At 47.0% G+C, this 20,822-nt stretch overlaps 1 protein-coding gene across 1 annotated transcript in view; it reads left to right on the top strand.

Annotated features, from left to right (window-relative positions):
* The window catches only part of qkib (QKI, KH domain containing, RNA binding b), a gene marked incomplete at both ends in the record, with an annotated part of 128,678 nt that overhangs the window by 92,041 nt on the left and 15,815 nt on the right, over positions 1-20,822 (top strand). Inside the window, one exon of the mRNA XM_083651053.1 lies at positions 276-419. Coding sequence (XP_083507179.1) covers positions 276-419 — 144 coding nt within the window. The remainder of the gene's footprint in view (positions 1-275; positions 420-20,822) is intronic.

Below are 20,822 nucleotides of genomic sequence, written 5' to 3'. Positions count from 1 at the left end.
CAATGACCAGGACAGGAAATGGGGGGACTTGGTCCTAGACGGCTATAGAGCTGCCAAAAGGCTGACGGGCGACCTGTCAATCATGCCCCAAAACATAGTCTGCTTTATCGTCTATTTCTCTCTCTCTCCCTCTCTCACTCCATCCCTCTCTCTCTCTCTCTCCCTCTCACTCCGTCCCTCTCTCTCTTTCCCTCTCACTCCGTCCCTCTCCCCACCCTCTCTCTCTCTCCCTCTCTTTCCCTCTCACTCCACCCCTCCCCCCCTCTCTCTCTCAGGAAGAGCAGAACAGAGGGAAGCCAAACTGGGAGCATCTTAACGAGGAGCTTCACGTTCTGATCACGGTGGAGGACGCTCAGAACCGAGCCGAGCTGAAGCTCAAACGGGCCGCCGACGAGGTCAACAAGCTGCTGGTGCCCGCGGTGAGTCACATGACCTCTGACCCCATGGTGAATCACATGACCTCTGACCCTGCGGTGAATCACATGACCTCTGCCCCCACGAAGAGTCACATGACCTCTGACCTACGATGAGTCAGATGACCCCTGACCCTCGGTGAATCACATGACCTTTGACCCCGCGGGGAGTCACATGACCTCTGACCCTCGGTGAATCACATGACCTTTGACCCCATAGTGAGTCATTACCTCTAACCCCGTAGTGAGTCACATGACCTCTGACCCCGTAGTGAGTCACATTACCTCTAACCCCCGTAGTCAGTCACATGACCTCTGACCATGACCCTCACATGACCTCGTGGTGAGTCACATGACCTCTGACCCCACAGTGAGTCCAATGACCTCTGACACGCGGTGAGTCACATGACCTCTGCCCCCGCGGTGAGTCACAGGACCTCTGACCCATGACCCTCACCTGACCTCTGCAGGCTTGTATGGCTGAGTTTCCAACAACTGATTATACTTCATACTTCCTCATTTTTGTTCGTCCGCATCCACGGTCAGTCAGATCGAGACCCATACAAGCTAGCAAAAGCCTGCCAGGTGAGGCGTAGGTTTGGGTACCGAAACCTGGCACCACTATTGGTACCTTTATACCAGTTGTCAAATTGCAAGACACATTTAGGCGCCTCGTTTAGGTGCCATTCCCGAGCTGTTGAGTGAAATATCTGCCATCCAGTGCTCCGAAACCGGCGCTCCACGCCCCTTAAAACACCTTAAAAGTTTTTACTGTTTTAAAAGTACCGTTCTGTACACAGGCAGAAGAACAGGGAGTTCTGGATACAGGCAGAACATTGTTCATTTTAGTGTAGGACTTGGCTCACTATGCACTTCATTTAGCAGAGAATATCTCTACTGTCTCACTTCTTATTACTCAATAGTTCTATTTTATGTCTCAATTTAGCCTATTGCCTATTTCTTCGAGCAACTGCAGCATTACTCAATTTACCCTCAGGATCAATAAAGTATTTCTGATTCAGATTTCAGCTTCTGAATACCAGAAATTATCTGTCAAGCAGTAGGTAATACATGAGAATCGTAGCTCATAATCGACACTATCTGTTTTGTTTCATCTAAAGCTATTCTGGGGACAGTGATAGCCTACCTGCTATTCCTCCCATCTTCTCTTTTTGCCAGTCTTGTCATCTCTTATCTCTTTCTCTTCAAAATGGTAAATGGATGGTAAATGGACTGCATTTATATAGTGCTTTTATCCAAAGCACTTTACAATGTGCCTACATTCACCCATTCACACACCGAAGGCGACCAGCTGCCACGGTTGAGCCGCGGTTTACAAAACAGGAAGGCTTAAGGTGGGCTCAGACTACAGGATTCTGACAATCCTAGCCGATTTTGAAATCTGGCTGTGACACGCACTACAGGAGAATCTTCCCAGATTATCTTCCCTAGAATCTCAAACATGCACACACTACAAGATTTGTAAATGTGGCGCACCACGCACTACAGGATGATATTAAGATTATCGGGAGGATAATCGTCATTTGACACGTGTCAAGATCTTCCCCTATCCCCTAGCGAACTGCAAGCGTCAGATCTGAAATGTAGGCTATACACCACAGAATGACAGAACCATCACTATTTGGGGGAAATGGCCACTAATTTATATGTAATCAGGCACAATTGACCGATTAAAAAAAGTTATAGTTTTGAGCCCCTGTCATAAGCCTCCTCTAAACATGAACTGATTATAACCGTAGAATCAGGTCCGACTACCCGCCGCAGTTACCCTGCTAGACATGACTCAATAAACTGCTTAATCACTTTCTAAACATGGGGAGAAGCTCCAGCGCGGTTTGGAGCACAGTGTTGCTGCCTACTGCAGAGGAAAGGTAGGCTACAAAATAGGCTACAATTCTCCTCTGGATCAAACTACCGTAATTTCCGCACTATAAGCCGCACCGGAGTATAAGCCGCAGCAGCAAAATTGCCTGTTTGTTACATATATAAGCCGCACCGGACTATAAGCCGCAGGTGTTTTAATGTTTTTTTTTTTTTTTTTTTTTTTTATTGTGTTTTAATGTTTAATTACCATATGTAAGGGTTCATGCACAGAGGGGATTGTCGGGAAAGAGATGGCTGTTTGAGGAAGCTCCCATTTATTAACATTTCAACAAAACAACATAACACAACACCACCTGTGTTTTTTTTTACAGTGCACACAGTGTCCGCGGTGTGGTGAAAAGAGGGCAAGAGAGGAAATTAAAACAGAAGTGGATTTATAGTTAGAAAGAGTGCTAAAAAAGAGATTTTTTTTTTTTTTTTTTTTTTTTTGAAAAAATCCATAGATAAGCCGCACCGTTATATAAGCCGCAGGGCCAAAAAACGGGGGAAAAGCCGCGGCTTATAGTCCGAAATTTACGGTATATGTTTTGAATGCATTTATTCCTAGTATTCTTCTCAGAGATCGACTTTGCAGCGGGAAATATAGCCTATTTTGTTCGTCACGTCAATCTGGGCAAGTGTGGGATAGAGGCTGTTGTTGGATCATCCTACCTGTTTCCCGTGCAGAGGGGGGGAGAAAAAAGGCAGTGTTGCGGGGGGAAAATATGCATTTCTGTCCAAATTTATTCTAATCTCATCTCATCATGACATCCAGGGATAGGCTATGTTTTTCTAGCCGATGTGTTTAGAACATTATTCTCACGTTGAGTCTTGCTAGTGTAGCGTATTTAGCCACTGCTGTGGGATTTGAGGAGCACTTCGAGACAGAGACGAGACGGGGATGGAAGTGGGCAGAGAGGGAGGGGGGAGCAGAGCACTTTGGTCGCTCCCGTCTCGCATAAGCTCCCCAAACAAATGAATCTCACGGCAGTTTAACAAGCGTGTAAACAACGCGACTCTATAGCAAGATTGTCTGGACAAGTGAGGACACAAACACATCGGCTACCAAAATATATGTCCCTGCTGCATGTCCTGATGACATCGGCAAAAGTTTGGATAGACTGGATTGCTTCCCGGCAGCAGCAATGCCTTTCCCCCCACACTGCCTGATAGACTGGTAGGAGATTAACAGCCTCTGACTGGCAGGGGCTTTGAAACTACGGTATAACAACTTTTTATTCATTGGTCATTCATTGTGATATAAATTAGTGACATTTTCCCCCAAATACTCGTGGTTCTGTGCTGTTGGTATTTGGTAGCCTATCTGATGCCTGCAGTGCAGCGCATCAAATGAGCCGCGTCAATTAACGATAATGACGGGAGTCTCGCGCAGCAGCAGGATGATGTATTCGCGCAGATTTTCAGTCCTAAATATCAAACATGTTTGATATGATCGGGACGGCCCCGATGAGGCTGTGAGCAGATCGGGAGGCTTAAGATTGGATCTGCAAACCGCTCACATTACAAGATAATCTGTGCTGAACATCGGGCCCGACCAAGCTTGGCAAGCTGCCAGGCCAGATTTCTCCTCCGATTCTCGGGAGGGGTGAATCGGGCATAAATCGGCCCGAAAATCCTGTAGTGTACAGGAAGCCTAAAAAAAGTCCCAGATGTCCCAGAGTCTATTTGCTGAAATATACTCTCCCAGATTGCATGTGATGTGACATCACTGATTATGTCAATGATGATGTCACTGATGATATTACCGGAATCTGAATGTATGGGGTCCCTAGATTTTTGTGACATCAAAGTGGGGGTCACAAGCCGAAAACGGTTGGGAATCCCTGGACTAAGGCCAACCCGGAAGTTCCCTCGTCTCAAAGTCAATGAGGTTTTTGTATGGGAATTTTGGTTAAATGCCTGAAATAAGAAACCTTGCTTGCAAGATGGATAAACTCGCGAGATCAAAAGAGATTCTCTCGACGTATCCATCTTGTCATGCACAGGCAGTTAAGATGATTGGTCGAACCATGCCGGCCCGACCAATCAGCGGCAGCCGTAGGCGGGCTCAGGCTCGTCTGGGCAAGTAGTGGGTACATGGTCTTTGTAGTTCTTTTCACTCGTCAACATGGCTGCCGCCGCGGAAGTGACAGGCAGTCTGAATGAAATTGAATGTAACGTTCCCAATTCTATGTATTAAATTCTAAAAAACGACCCTCAACATTTGGGAAGGCTAAGCCACACAACTAGTTCGTTATAATCTAACTAAATGCTTCAAAGGTGACTTTACGACCGTGAGGACTCAATCAATGAATACCACGGAGGCACAGGCATACCATCAGGCACAGGCACCTTCGGCGATCTGATTGGTTGAAGTTAACACCCACCAGCGGTGATAGACAGTTGGGTCATCCAATCGCCTGCCAAGTAGCTTGGAAAAAGTGCCCGCCTCCGTCAGCGGGTCTGGTTACTGCATTCCCAGATCGACTGGTTTAGTGAAACTATGTGGAGCTATACCGTCCATCTGGCAGCGTCAGGTTATGAAATAAGGTCTGTGGTTAACAAAAGTTAATGAAACTGACTGAGACTTTTGTGTTAAGTTAATCTTCACAAATTAACACCACTTTTATGACTTTTGAAGAGTTTTCCACACACAAAATTTTTTTTATGCTTCAAAAATGATACAAATTGTGTCCATTGTCAACATTGAACATTGAATTTCACTGCTGAAATTCAACTGCTGCAGCAGGCTGATGACCTCACTGATGACCTCACTGCCTTGACCTCATGACTTCCTGTGGTTTGTGTGTGTGTGTGTGTGTGTGTGTGTGTGTGTGTTCAAGATTCAAGATTCAAGATTCAAGATTTTTATTGTCACTCCATGGTACAAGTATCACGTGTGAAATTCTTGTGCTGTGGACTCCGTTTACAACATAGTGCAAATAGTACAAATATAACAAATATAACAGGGCATATGGGTGCAAAAACAACAAGAGACACAACAAGCATAAGGCAGTATAGTGATAAGACAAGTCAGAGACAGTGGCATATTCACTGCACATAGGTGCACGTGTCGGGTGCATACTTTAGACGTGCTTAAACATTTTAAATTCTGCGTATTTGACATACAGGTGCAAATAACATATTCCTTATTAACACATTGAATGCCAGCCATGTTTTCATTCCTGTAGGTAAGTTGTGCCAGGGGTGTTTTTGACGATTCTGGCTCATTTTAGAACAGCCGAGGATTCTTTTCTGTTAAGAATTCATGAACATCAATCATCTAAAAATAACTAATAGAATGTGTGCTTTCTCTGTCTAAAAGAGTTAGTTTGCAGAGTTAGTAGTTATGTAGATATTAGCCGTTGAGTACAGCATGGTTTCAGCGTCTGGAAATTTATTCAGAGATAAATGGCTTTTTGTGAAACAGTCACTTTAACCATTCATTTTTGGCATCAGTAAGACCGTCAGACATTCTAAACAATAGTTTTGAACAGTAATTTCCTCCATAACAACAGGAAACACCCCTCTCATTCAAACTCCTCCCTCCGTGTGTCTTCTCCTCCTTCCTCCTGGCTGTACAGCGGGCGTGTCAGAAGCGCTTTTGCTGCTGCCTGCCTGTGTGCCTGCCTGCCTGCTTGCCTGCGTGCGGACGCTCCTTGTGCGAGTCAAGATGGGCCGGGGAATGCGTGGGCGATGGGCAGATGTTGATTCTGGCCTTTCTGAGGTGTTTCAAAGTGTGTTTCACCTATGATCTATTTTGCAAATCGCTCTCCGCTCTCTGTGTGCTGCTGCCGGTGCGCGGCCGCTCTCAGGCAAGACAAGTCTTGAATGGATTACTGTAAAATCGCCACGGCATTTCCTTGAACGGCTTGGTCCCGCGGCAGTTTTTTCTTTGATTTCGGTCGTCTGGGGGAGCACTGTCAACACTTAGTGGGTCGGTAAAATAGATTATACACATTATCTTGCTCCAATAGTGATCTCGAAGATGTAAAAGTTGTTGATTGATGTCCCACCGTCAAAAAAAAAAAATGTTTATGTAAGACGAGTAAACTCGGCTCTGGCACTTAAGCGTTGGATTATGTAAGACGAATTATTTCGGCTATGGCACTTAAGGTGTTAAACATACAATTAAACTCTGCATTTTAAATTCGGCGTATTTGACATACAGGTGCAAATAGCATATTCCTTATTAAACATACAATTAAACGTTAGACATACGTAGTGGTAGCAGCTACAGTACGGTACAGTGCGGCTACTACACTATTTGTGTATGTTAAGGAGTCTCGTGGCCTGCGGGAAGAAACTGTTCCTCAAGCGATTTGTGCGTGCTTTCGGAACCCTGTATCTTCTCCCTGAGGGTAGCAGGGAGAACAGGCTGTTGTGGGGATGGTTTGTGTCTTTGATGATCTTCAGGGACCTCCTGAGGCACCGCTGTTTATACAGTTCATGCAGATCTGGCAACTCACATTCTGTTACGTGCTGTGCCGCGCGTCTCACTCTCCGTAGCGCCCTGCGGTCCATGGTGGTACAGTTCCCGTACCAGGTGGTGAAGCCGCCAGTCAGCAGGCTTTCAATGGTGCCTCTGTAGAAGTCCCTGAGGATTTCTTTCCTTAGCCCGAATTTCTTCAGGCGCTTGAGTCCGTGTATTCGCTGTTGGGCCTTTTTGACGACAGTGGCGGTGTGGCCGGCCCATGTCAGGTCCTGGTGGATATTGACTCCCAGGTACTTGAAGCTGTCCACCCTTTCCACCACTGTGCCGTTGATGGTGATTGGGGGGTGTGCGCCCCCCCCCCTCCTGTAGTCTACAATGATCTCCTTGGTCTTGGAGACGTTCAGAGAGAGGTGGTTGTCCTGGCACCATTGTTCCAGGGCCCCCACCTCCTCTCTGTAGGCCGTCTCGTCGCTCCCCGAGATCAGCCCCACGACTGCTGTGTCGTCTGCAAACTTCACGTGTGTGTGTGTGTGTGTGTGTGTGTGTGTGTGTGTGTGTGTTGTTGAAACAGAGGATGTCGTGACTGCTATTGGGAAAGGACAACAATCATGTGGTGGAAAAGGGATGTGTGTGTGTGTGTGTGTGTGCACACTCAGCATAGGGTTCAAACCTTCAACCTGCTGAATTGCCACTGAATAAACACAATCCAGTATTTTTTGGACTCATGTTTTGCAGCAAAGTGTTGTCGAGGGGCCGGGCCAGACTGCAGTCCAGTCTGCATGGAGCTCTCCTTTCCATCAGTGCCCTACAGGTGTCACTGTTGTTGCAGCATTTTAAGAATATAATGAATGAAAAAAGGAGCGTCCGCACATCAGAAAAACACATTTGATTGATATTTTATAAAACAAATATTATTATATAAAATCCCCAATCTCTTCTAAAAAATAGAGGACCATCCTCCTCTCCCTCAATAGAAAAACCTCCTGTGGTATATATATGTAATTATGAATTATCAGTTTTTCTTATTGGAAAGTCGAGTTATTTATTTGTAAGCTCCTCTTATTTCACTCAATGGCCTTTGTGCCCTAAAAAATTTGACACCGAAAACCAAGGCCTTTCCCCTAAAATGATTAAATTCCAAGCCTGCAGACTCAACTTTGAGGACTTGGACTCGACTCAGACTCTTCTTTGGTGACTCGGACTGGAACACTGGGGACTGGAACACTGGGGACTGGAACACTGGGGACTAGAACACTGGGGACTAGAACACTGGGGACATGGAACACTGTGGACTGGAACACTGGGGACTAGAACAATGGGGACTAGAACACTGGGGACTAGAACACTGGGGACATGGAACACTGGGGACTGGAACACTGGGGACTGGAACACTGGGGACTGGAACACTGTGGACTGGAACACTGGGGACTGGAACACTGGGGACTGGAACACTGGGGACTAGAACACTGGCGACTGGAACACTGTGGACTGGAACACTGGGGACTAGAACACTGGGGACTGGAACACTGGGGACTGGAACACTGTGGACTGGAACACTGGGGACTGGAACACTGGGGACTGGAACACTGGGGACTAGAACACTGGGGACTGGAACACTGTGGACTGGAACACTGGGGACTAGAACACTGGGGACTGGAACACTGGGGACTGGAACACTGGGGACAAGAACACTGGGGACTAGAACACTGGGGACTGGAACACTGGGGACTGGAACACTGGGGACTGGAACACTGGGACACCGTACATACAAGGTTAAAACAAGCAGCAATAATCAAGGCTTAAAATACAAAACAAATATAATTTAAAAACAACAAGTACCGTAAGTAAAATAATTAGTAGAGAGAATAGGCCAGTTTAAAGAGGTGTGTTTTCAGGTGTGATTTGAAGATGGAGAGAGAGTCAAGGTGTCGGATGGTTTGTGGGAGGGAGTCTATGGTCTCTCCTGATTCTAAATATAGCTGAATTGCTTGGTTTGACAAATTAAAACAATATTAGAAGCATTTACGAAAAGTATATGGAAAAATGAATGGCGGATGAATTCCCTTGGTACCTACAGTATGCCAACCCTGGAAGTGGACATGACTTTGGCTCTCTATGGGAAGCGAGGCAAGCTGTGTGTGTGTGTGTGTGTGTGTGTGTGTGTGTGTGTGTGAGAGTGAGTGAGTGTGTGTGTGTGTGTGTGTGTGAGTGAGTGTGAGAGAGTGTGTGTGTGTGTGTACACTGTGTATCAGTCACTTAGCGTGACATTAGACACACAACTGCCATGTGACACGGATGCATTTGTGTGTGTGTGTGTGTGTGTGTGTGACTGTGTGTGCATGCACGCACACACACACACACACCCACACACACCCACACACTCTGTGTGTGGGTGGACGTGTCATGTGTTCCTTGTTAAAAGCTGACGGACTTAATCTGATCTGTTGAAGTTGGCATAGCACACACACACACACACACACACACACACACACACACACACACACACACACACACACACACACTGACACTGACACACACACACACACACACACACACACACACACACACACACACACACACACACACACACACACACACACACAGTAAAGTTGATTTCATATTGAGATGATGCTCAACAGTTCAGTTTGAGAATGAAGCTCCAGGCTGATTGGAGGGAAGTTGGCTCGTTAGCTTGTTAGCTTGTTAGACTGTTAGCAGGCTAATTAGCTGCAGGAGGGAAAGACTTGTTGAAGTCTCTTGGTATGGCAATCGCTTGAGGTTAAACTCAGGTGAAACTGCAGCTCAGCATGGCTGAGACTATCAGAATCAGAATCAGAAAGACTTTAATGATCCCCGGGGGGAAATTGGGACAAGTTGCAGTTGCTCGCACTCAGGCATGAAATATCCACATAACACAACATAGCATAACACAGTATCACACAGTAGGCTATCTCCCTAAACGTAAAAAAACCAGTCAATAAAATAAAATAAAATAAAATAAATAAAATAAAATAGAATAAAATAGAATAAAATAGAATAAAATAGAATAAAATAGAATAAAATAGAATGAAATAGAATAAAATAGAATAAAATAGAATAAAATAAAATAGGGTCAATGGGATAGTAAAAGTAAGTAGAATTGTAGAATAGCATTCAATAAGTAGTTACAGTTACAATCTATGTACAGTACGTGCAGGGCCGTAACCAGGGTTCCGAAATAGGGGAGCTCCAGCAAGGGGAGGCGGATCAAAAAAAATTGAGTTTTTTCCCCCCCCTTTTTTAGTCATATTTAGAGTAATATATAATTTTAAATCAACATTAGGATTATACTGTTGTGATGTCATTATTCAGTATATTCTCTTTCATGTCACCACCTGCTCAGCTCTCCTGTCAACATAATTGTAACTAACAAACACAAACTGTTTTAGCCAAATTCATATCAAAATGACACCTACAAACACAGGTACACAACCCAAGCCGTACACAACACACAAAGTCATCATCGATAATAAAAAAAACATACAGAGGGACATTTATTTATTCCTGATAGGAACAATTGAAAAATAAAATAAAATATATTATGTTGTTTTTAACTTTACACCACCTCTTTTTGTTACTTATTGGGTCATGAAACTGAAACCATGCATATAGCCACCTGCATACCTGACTTCGGGAGCTTGGCAATTGGCATCATGCATGATTAGCCAGTAGCATCCCAACGTGTCACACAGGTAACATTACTTAAGAGACAGACTAGACACTTACTTTCTTGGTTGTTGCTAAAAAATCTGTCAGTGTCACTCACTGTCTGTCGTTCACTCGCTCACTGTCTCGCAGCTCGCTCACCTTCAATTATCTCGCCAGGCAGACAGACAGTCATCACTCACCACCATGCTGCTGCTCTCTCGGAATCAAGTTACCGCGGACGCTGCCTCAGATGACTTCCTGCCTGACCTGCCTTTCGTTTCAAAATAAAAGCGATCCCGTGTTTTTCATGCTTTTCCATGCAGATTGTTTTATAAAAAAGAAAAAAAAAAAAAATAATAATAATAATCTCTGAAATATTAGGGGAGGTCCGGACCTCCCCGTTCTCATAGCTAGTTACGGCCATGAGTACGTGTCAAATTGCAGTTATTGCACACTGGAATTAAATTAAATCAAATTGCACATTACGTGTGACGTAACTAAGGCACAGCTATCCTATCGGCTCAGTGTCTCTGAGGTGCTCTTCTTAGTGAGGCGTTAAAGAGTCCAATGGCCACAGGCAGGAATGATTTAAAGATATTTAAAGAGATTTAAAGAGAGAGTGCAAACAGTCCAAAATGCTTGATTGTCACCTGACTCAAGTCACTATAGACCCTTTTTATGTTTGTAAACAGCGATTGCGTATTTTGTGGGCGGAGCCGAACTGGTTGCAGGAAGTTACAACTAGCGGTTCAGCTGTCATAGAAATATGGAAGATCCAGACGCCTCCTCCACATATTTTAAAGCTTTGCCAGCAACAGAGAGGTTATCTTACACAAATATAACTCTTTCAATGGAGTGAGGTTTCTTGACCCGTACTCACTGTCAGGATGGGTCTAGGCTCCAACTACATCACAAAGTTGCAGTGCCGGACATCGTCATATTCCTAGTGGGAATGTCCAGCGTCTATACGCATACGACACAAGAAGTCCTTTTCCTGTATTCTGAGGATCTCTCTCGTTTTGGCTTCAGTTCCTCAGAGTTTTGGATACCGCGATGCATGCACAACTAACCCTGTGACGTCCACTCTGTCTATAGTGTGTGAGGGGGAATAGTTCCAGGAAGTATGTTTGAATGCATAAAATAACTGCAGACAAAGGCAATTGTTGAATAATTGATTGATTGGTGATGCCATGAGAGTGTGGTGGACTTTAGAAAGAAGAAAGCCCCACCTGCTCCCATCTGCATCAGTGGGAGTGAGGTGGAGCAGGTACATGCAAGGAGGGGGATGGGGGGGGGGGGGGAGGGGGTAGGGTGCTCAAGGACCTGCCCCCTTTTCTCTTTTTTTACCGTTATTTATACTGAGGGAGTCTCACTGAGAGCAATGCTCTCTCTCTTTTTCAGGAGCGCCCTGTTCACTGGAGCATTTGGGGTGGATGGCCTTGCTCAAGGGCATCTCAGTGGTGGTAATGAGGGAGGGGCAAGCGCTGCCTTTTCACTTTCCCCACCAAGATTTATCGTGCCGGTCCCAGGGATTGAACCGATGACCTTCCGGTCACAAGCTCGCTTCTCTAACATTTAGGCCACCACTGCCCTTTGCTGAAGTCTGTGATATTATTGTCTTTCAGAGGCTGTTTCTAAAGCTAGAGCGAAGATACTGATATCATATGAAACTAAGGCATCCATTGTTACCAAGCATGACATGCTAGCTCGTCGGGAAGGGGGGTTATACCGCTCCAAAGAGTGGTCCGGGTGAGCCTGAAGTCAGGTCTGGTCTCTCATGCAGGTGCAGCCGGCGCATCACCGCTACAGCAGAGTCCTGCAATGGGTCGGGTACCCGCGGGTTACCAGCGAAAAGCTTGTGTAACGGGTAAAAAAGAATACTTCTATAAATTCACGGGTACGTACACGGGTAAAAATGAACTAAACGCAGGTGGGCAGTGCTTGGGAACAACACTTGACTGTATTAGAGCCATGTATGTTTTTGTGTTGCGCTCAGGCTGAATTCACAGTCACTACGGTAATCTCTGGTGCATGATGTGGGCAGTGTGTGTGTGCTGTTCGTGGAAGTCAGGCAGACAGAGCGAGAGGAGAGATTTTTTACCCCCTGTCAAACAATTGTTTTACGCTTTGTTTCTCTACATAACCGGCATGTTTCAAGTGTGCAAACTGCATTGTTTGATGCTATGGACTACACAACATAAACATTTTAAACGCAGCCGCGGAGTCAACGTGACTGGAGACAACGAGACGCTCTCTGGTTTCCATAACACCGTGCAAGTGGTGGAGAGATAACGTTAGTTATTGGACATTATAAAACTGCATTTTTGTCAGCGGAACAGCGATCATAAAGGCAGCGTGGATTATACTGGACATGTTTTGGATGGAAATATTTGGTAAGTCTGCTTGTTGCACAACACTGTGTTGTCTGATAGTGCTGACCAGCTGGTTACTGAACTAACGTTAGCTGTACTTCGCCGTGCCCAAAAAGGACGGATCCATGCGGCCCATCTTGGACCTCAGGGCTCTGAACAAGACGCTGAGGAAGTTAGGTCCTCCCTCATGCTTACTCTCCCCGACCTCTTCAATGCGATCAGGCTGGGGGACCACTTATTTCCGTCGATTTGAAGGATGCGTTCTTTCATGTCCCCATAGTGGAGAGGCACAGGAAATACCTCAGGTTAGTTTTCCTGGGAATAGCCTACGAGTTCTGCGTCCTGCCTTTCGGCCTGTCCTTGAGCCCGCGGACGTTCGCAGTCTGCGTGAACAAGGCGTTGTCGCACTTATGGACTCGACTATGCTGTTGTGTCCACCAGGCCGGTGACAGACCACCTGCAGGCGCAGGGGTTCCCGATAAACTGGCAGAAGAACTCTCTCGTCCCAGGGCAGGTTACGACTTCCCTTGGACTGGAGTTGAACTCTCTGTCCATGCAGGTGTCCCTCTCCGTGGAAAGGCAGGGACGCTTTCTGGCAACAGTCGAGGCCCTGCGCCGTGGGTCTCTGTCAGCGACCCACGTACGGGGCCACTTGAACTTGGGTGCAGACCTGTTGTCGAGGGGCAACCTCCACCAGTCAGAGTGGTGTCTCCACCCTCAGGTGGTGGAGCAGATTTGGGTCAGGTACGGCCCGGGCGTGAGTCAATCTTTTCGCATCGCGGCGCGCAACGCATTACCCCCTGTTGTTCTCCATCCACAGGGACAGCCTCCCTCTAGGCCACGATGCTCTGGCGCATGTATGACCGAGGGAGGGCCTTTATGCATCCCCCCATTCCCCTAATGCCGCAGGTGCTGGACACAGTGAGGGATTCTGGTGGCCCCAATATGGCCGACACAGATCTGGGTTGCACACCTGATCTCTCTGGCGAAGGGGTCATCGTGGCTGCTCCCGCCTTGGGCGGACCTCCTGACACAGGTGGAAGGGGAGATACTCCACCCTTCCCCCCACAGGTGGAAGCTAGCAGCTCGGTCCCTGAGCAGTACCGCTTACTAGCTCAGGGCTCGCCTTTGAGTGTGATGCACACTATACAGAGTGCTAGGGCTTCTACTCGCTCTCAGTACATGTACAGTACTGTATAAGTCAGTTCGGCCTGTTGTTGAGCCACCGTTTGCGTGAACACTGCTACGCATTTATGTCTACCTCGCTTATAGCGGCGGACTCGAGGGCCCTTGCTGTGGCGCACCAGGGCGGTAACGGACCACCTCCAGATGCCCCAGCATCCTGATAAACTGGCAGAAGAGCTGCCTTGTCCCGGAACAGCTGACAACCGTGCCTCTCCGCGGAGAAGCAGAGATGCGTTTTGGCGACAGCCTGTGCCCTGTGCCGGAGGCGCTCGGTCTCGCAGCATGGTGATGCTGGAATAATGGCCGCAGCGGCTGCTGCGGTCCCCCTCGGGCTGCTGCACATGTGGCCGTTCCAGATCTGGTTCCTCAGCCAGCATCTGAACGGATCCCCATCTGCTCACTTCAGGCACCCGGATGCGTCCGGTTCCACTCAGGCTTGTCATACGGACCGACGCCTCCCTGTGGGGATGGGGTGTGGTGCTCGACGGCCTTTCAGTAAATGGGCAGTGGGAAACCCAGGAGCTTCGCCACATAAATGTCCTAGAGTTGGAGGCGGTTCGCCTCGCTCTACATCATTTCCAGGAGCGGATACGCGGTCACCATGTTCTGGTACGCTACATAAACCGACAGGGGTCCGGTCGATGGCTCTGAACCAGTTGGCACCCGGCATGGGTGCACCGGTGGACGCATGCCCACCTACTCTCTCTGTCCGCGGTCCGTTAAACGTGGGTGCGGATCTGTTGTCAAGGGTCAACCCCCGGCACTCAGAGTGGCATCTCCACCTGCAGGTGGTGAAGCAGATTTGGGCCAAGTTCGGTCTCTTCACATCGACACACAGATTAAAGAACAGATTTTGTGAAGATGACATGATACGACCGAATGGGGCATCAGTCATCTCCACAAAATCTGTTCTTTAATCTGTGTGTCGATGTGAAGAGACCGAACCTGGCCCAAATCTGCTATGATACGACCGAACGGGGCATCAATTTAGTTAGTTAATCTATCTCAATTTTGGACCAAACAGAGATTTACGTTGAGCTATATATGTAGCTGCTGGACAGAGCCATGATCTGTTTGGAGACCAATAATAAGGAAAACAAAGGCGCACATTTACATAATAAATAACACAGATATGCTGGTTTATAGTAGGACTTACCCTGCCCGCTCCATTCACTTCAATATAACTTACCCCAAAATCTGGCCCCAATGCAAAATTAAAATGCTGTGACGTGAGTGGTGTCTTATCCTCCTATTTAGCGTCCTTGATAAGGCTCAGAGGCCGGTTGCACAGAGCACCTTAAGGTTTGATTTCTCCTTAGCTGAGGGACTTCCTTAAGGGTGTTGCACAGGCGTTGTTAAAAGGTTTCCTTGGTTAAGGCAAAACTTTTTTCTTTTACTGAAAGACATTGGAAGAGATTTTACAGCAGTACAATTCTACAGTTTCCATGGAGACGTTTGTTAACTTGTGCTTGTGATACCTGTAAGCCTATGGCCTCACGTGTTATTATAAGTTCGAGGAAAAATGGCAGAAGAAAAGATTACAAGAAAACCACTAGAATAGCCTGATAATCAGACTGAATTGTCTTCTCATCTGAGATTGCGCACAGTCTGTGTTATTTCTATGACGGGATCCCCCAGGGGAATTCCAACCAACCGTATACAGTCCGGCTCACATAAATACGGGCGGCCATCAAATTCAAACACCTTGTCGATATTCTCAAAATCAGATAAAACCATAATGTGAGACGTTAACTCGTCTCACAACAACAGTGGAAAATTACTGGAGGTGTAGTTGTTGTGACTATAGTAGTCCCTAGTTGCTATTCAGACTATAAACAGTGGAGCACGGACGCAGAAAAGGAAGTGACGGTGGCAGGAGAGGCGCGCTGTACAGGAAGCCAGGTAAAAAGGTAGGGCTGTTCCCAGAGTGTATTTTTTCAAATAAAAATAGACTCTGGATTCTCAGATTGGTTATACATAAACAAATATAAAAAAAGGGGGAAGGTTGAAAATACCAAAATTCTCCTTTAACTCCAGTCTCTTCAAGCCGCTAGCAACTTCCATCTCATTATTGTGTGTGTGTGTGCGTGTGTGTGTGTGTGTGTGTGTGTGTGTGTGTGTGTGTGTGTGTGTGTGTGTGTGTGTGTGTGTGTGTGAGTGCGTGTGTGTGAGTGGACAGGTCACATGAGCATCAAAAGAGCCTTTGTCTCACTTTCTCATGCTCTCTCTCTCTCTGTTGATCAATCTCTCTCGCCCACTCTCTCTGTCATGTCGTTGATCTCTTTCAATCTCTTTATCTCACTGTAATCACATTTGTATGCCCATTCATCTGTCTGCTCCCCCCCCCCTCTCTCTCTCTCTCTCTCTCTCTCTCTCTCTGTCTCTCTCTCTTAGTATTGCGATAGGCCATGTTGCAATTTATTACTTTTTTCAACTGCAAATGATGTCCCTAAAGGAAAAAAAACCCTGTCAACATCTGTTTTATGTAAGATCAAGTTTCCAGTTTGTTCATCTCACTTGGGGGGGGGGGGGGGGGGGGGCGTATGTGCCTTGTTGATGAGGCCGATGGATAGCAGTTGGGAAGAAGCTGTTCTTGTGGCAAGAGGTTTTGGTCTTGACAGACCTCAGTCTCATGCCGAGGGGGAGCATTTCAAAGAGTTTGTGACCAGGTTGCATGCATCTGGCCCCTGGGCTGCATAATGCCCAGGTCTGAGTTAGACAGTACTCTGTGTACGACACAAATAAGACAGAAGTGCTAATAAACAATTTATCACAACACCTTTCACACTGTTGATGCGGGAGCAGCCATCTTGGATTTTTAAGTCAGGGTTGGTGAGGTTGTCCCAACTTTCTGAGTGTGAAATTCAACATCAGGGGGTCTACAGACAGACCCTGTTTAGCCAACTACAGTCTGGACAGATGCAACAGCGTTTTCCTCAGTTGACAGAATGATTAGCCAATCAGCGCCAACGGGGACTAACGATTAGCCAATCAGCGTCAATAAACAGTGCAACGGACAATGCAATTCCACTGAGGGAATCCCCTCATAGAATTAACTTAAACAGAGTGCAATCTCAGACTAGAAGATGGAAATGAGTGCAACAGGTTGACAATATGGCCATCCTCCTTATCAGGCTAAACGGGCCATCATGATATCAGGCTAGCCGGGCCATCCTCCTGATATCAGGCTAGCTGGGCCGTCCTCCTGATATCAGGCTATCCAGGATGTCCTCCTGATATCAGGCTATCCAGGATGTCCTCCTGATATCAGGCTATCCAGGATGTCCTCCTGATATCAGGCTATCCAGGATGTCCTCCTGATATCAGGCTATCCAGGATGTCCTCCTGATATCAGGCTATCCAGGACGTCCTCCTGATATCAGGCTAGCCGGGCCGTCCTCCAAACTGAAACAGAGGCATTTCACCTGCAAACTCGTGTGTCATTTTGGGAGTCAGTGGAAACCAATTTGTGTTGTTTCGGTCGTGTTGATCTGAGCAGCACAGGAGCTAAGCTAATGTTTACACACACACACACAGACACACATGCAAGCACGCACGCACACACACGCAAGCGCACACACACACACACACACACACACACACACACACACACACACACACACACAGGCTGTGTCCTGGAAGGAAGCAGGTCTCCACCCAGAATAACCTGCTGATGGATAATTATAGAGACACACACGCACGAGCACACACACACACACACACACACACTCACAAACATGCACACACACACACACACACACACACACACACACGCACACGCACACACACACACACACACTCTCACAAACATGCACACACACATACACACGCACACACTCGTGCACACACACACACACACACACAAATACGCACACACGTACACACACACACTCATGCACATTCACAAACACACGCGCACACTGGTCATGGTCTCATCCTGTCCTGAAACAAAGGCCCCCCTCTGTGTGTGTGTCCTGTTATTGTGACTACTTCCAGCTCTGGGTGTGTGACTGTCAGAGTGCTGGACACACTCATTGATCATCTGTGTGTGTGTGTGTGTGTGTGTGTGTGTGTGTGTGTGTGTGTGTGTGTGTGTGTGTGTGTGTGTGTGTGTGTGTGTGTGTGTGTGTGTGTGTGTGTGTGTGTGTGCCAATCAACGTCGCCAAATCCAGTTCTTCAGCTAATCAGTCAAATCCAAATCCACTCCGGAGAACAGTAAAAGTCTTTTCAGCTGAGAAACCCCACTGTTGCATACTCTTGTTCTTGTTTAAAGACCCTGGAAACCCAACATAAATATGCATTTTGAGTTCATCACACCACAGGAACCTACAGTATGTTAATAAGCCACCAGCCAAATTTGAAAGATGATGAACGTCGCAAAGTCTATAAATTTATGTTTGAAAGTCATGGAGAAACACGCAGAATTGTGGAAGGATTGTGGGGGGGGTGTCACATTGAACCTGTGCGTGTGTGTGTGTGTGTGTGTGTGTGTGTGTGTGTGTGCGTGCGTGCGTGTGCGTGCGTGTGTGTTTGAAAGTGGAGACTAGCGGCCCTATCTTCGCAAAAGTGGTAATTTAGCTTTTGCACTCTTTTAACGCCGTGCGCAATCCAAATTGGGGGCGGGCACAAGCACATGCCTGTTATAATTGTACTGGGCATTAGCTGCCACATGCCAAAGCAGGCGTTTCAGCGCTAAAATGTGGGGATAGGTGGCATTATCCTATCATCAGCAGCGTGCAATTACTTTGTGCTAAGAGCTTTGAAAAGCACCTCTTAGCTGTGCTCCAGATGTGCCACACCAGGACATCAAATTCTGCTGCTAAAATTGGGTAACCAGCAGATAATTCAGTGAGGCAATCAACTATAATTCACTGAGAAACTTTTATCACATTGCAAGGAGGGGTTATGGTAAATGAATTGAAAAAACTTGTACATTGTAGCCTACTTGCAATAGGCTATTCACCTTCACTTGCTATAGCCCGGAGGGTCGTTGGCATCACAGCCGATCTGTCACAAGCTCTCTCCATCTGTCTCTGTCCTCGGCGGCAGCTCAGTGTTTCACAGAGTTTTAATTGAGTCCACTGTAAATTAGGGGTGGGAATCTCTAGGCACCTCATGATTCGATTCGATTTCGATTCATAGGGCTACGATTCGATTATAAAACGATTATCGATGCATCTCGATGCATCGATTATAGATGCATCTTTTTTTTCAATACATGCTTTCTTTTGTCCTACTGTGTGACTACTTTTAAAATAAAGTGCATTTTGAATTGCATTGTAATGATCCATAATTAAAATAAACAGATGAATTTACTTCCATTATATTTTATTAACAAAGCAAATGGAATTGATGTGTCAACTGGAAGGTTACATTTACCAACATATTTCCCAGCCAGCATTGCAAAGAACCAACAGGAAAATAAACACAAGTGTCCCAGTTGTGCCTGTAGCAGCATCCTTGTAGTAAATTAACATCACTTCAGCTTCTGAATCACTTCTTCTACATGTTGTAACAGCTCCGCCACATTTACACCAGTCACTCATCACTCTTGTTTGGAGTCCATGAGATGCTAGCTGCCACTGCCAGTGTTCAGTGATGAAGTGCACAGTAACAATGGATGATCCACACATCACAAGTTAGAGATATCCTACCCGCTTTCTTCAGTGAGTCCATAACTTCGGCTTTGGTCTCATTGTACAGTCTGGGCTCTGGGGATCACTGTGTCGGTAAAAAAACGGCGAGATGGGACGTTGTACCTCGGCTCCAAAGTGCGCAACATCCCTGGTTCCATCGCCCTGTCCCACCTGGAGGGGAAGGACACCTATGTAAGAATGCTGTTCGTGGACTACAGCTCAGCATTCAACACCATAGTACCCTCCAGGCTGGTACGCAAGCTCAAGGATCTGGGACTAAACACAGCAATGTGCGACTGGATCCTTGATTTCCTGACAGACCGCCGCCAGGTGGTGAGGGTGGGCAACCTCACCTCCTCCCCACTGACCATCAGCATAGGAGCACCCCAGGGGTGCGTCTCCAGCCCCTTCTGGTACGACCTCTACACCCACGACTGCGTGGCGACTCAAACTTCGAACACCATCGTGAAGTTTGCAGACGACACAGCAGTCGTGGGGCTGATCTCGGGGGGCGACGAGACGGCCTACAGAGAGGAGGTGGGGGCCCTGGAACAATGGTGCCAGGACAACCACCTCTCTCTGAACGTCTCCAAGACCAAGGAGATCATTGTAGCCTACAGGAGGGGAGGGGGGGGCGCACACCCCCCAATCACCATCAACGGCACAGTGGTGGAAAGGGTGGACAGCTTCAAGTACCGGGAGTCAACATCCACCAGGACCTGACTTGGGCCGGCCACACCGCCACTGTTGTCAAAAAGGCCCAACAGCGAATACACGGACTCAGGCGCCTGAAGAAATTTGGGCTAAGGCCAGAAATCCTTAGGGACTTCTACAGAGGCACCATTGAAAGCCTGCTGACTGGCTGCTTCACCACCTGGTACGGGAACTGTACCACCATGGACCGCAGGGCGCTACGGAGAGTGAGACGCGCGGCCCAGCACGTAACAGGATGTGAGTTGCCAGAACTGCATGAACTGTATAAACAGCTGTGCCTCAGGAGGTCCCTGAAGATCATCAAAGACACAAACCATCCCCACAACAGCCTGTTCTCCCTGTTACCCTCAGGGAGAAGATACAGGGTTCCAAAAGCACGCACAAATCGCTTGAGGAACAGTTTCTTCCCACAGGCCACGAGACTCCTTAACATACACAAATAGTGTAGTAGCAGTACTGTACCGTACTGTAGCTGCTACCATTACAGTACGTATGT

The sequence above is a fragment of the Poromitra crassiceps genome (genome assembly GCF_964638095.1).
Source record: "Poromitra crassiceps genome assembly, chromosome: 14".
Lineage (NCBI taxonomy): Eukaryota > Metazoa > Chordata > Actinopteri > Beryciformes > Melamphaidae > Poromitra > Poromitra crassiceps.
This window is presented reverse-complemented; position numbering and strand designations above follow the sequence as displayed.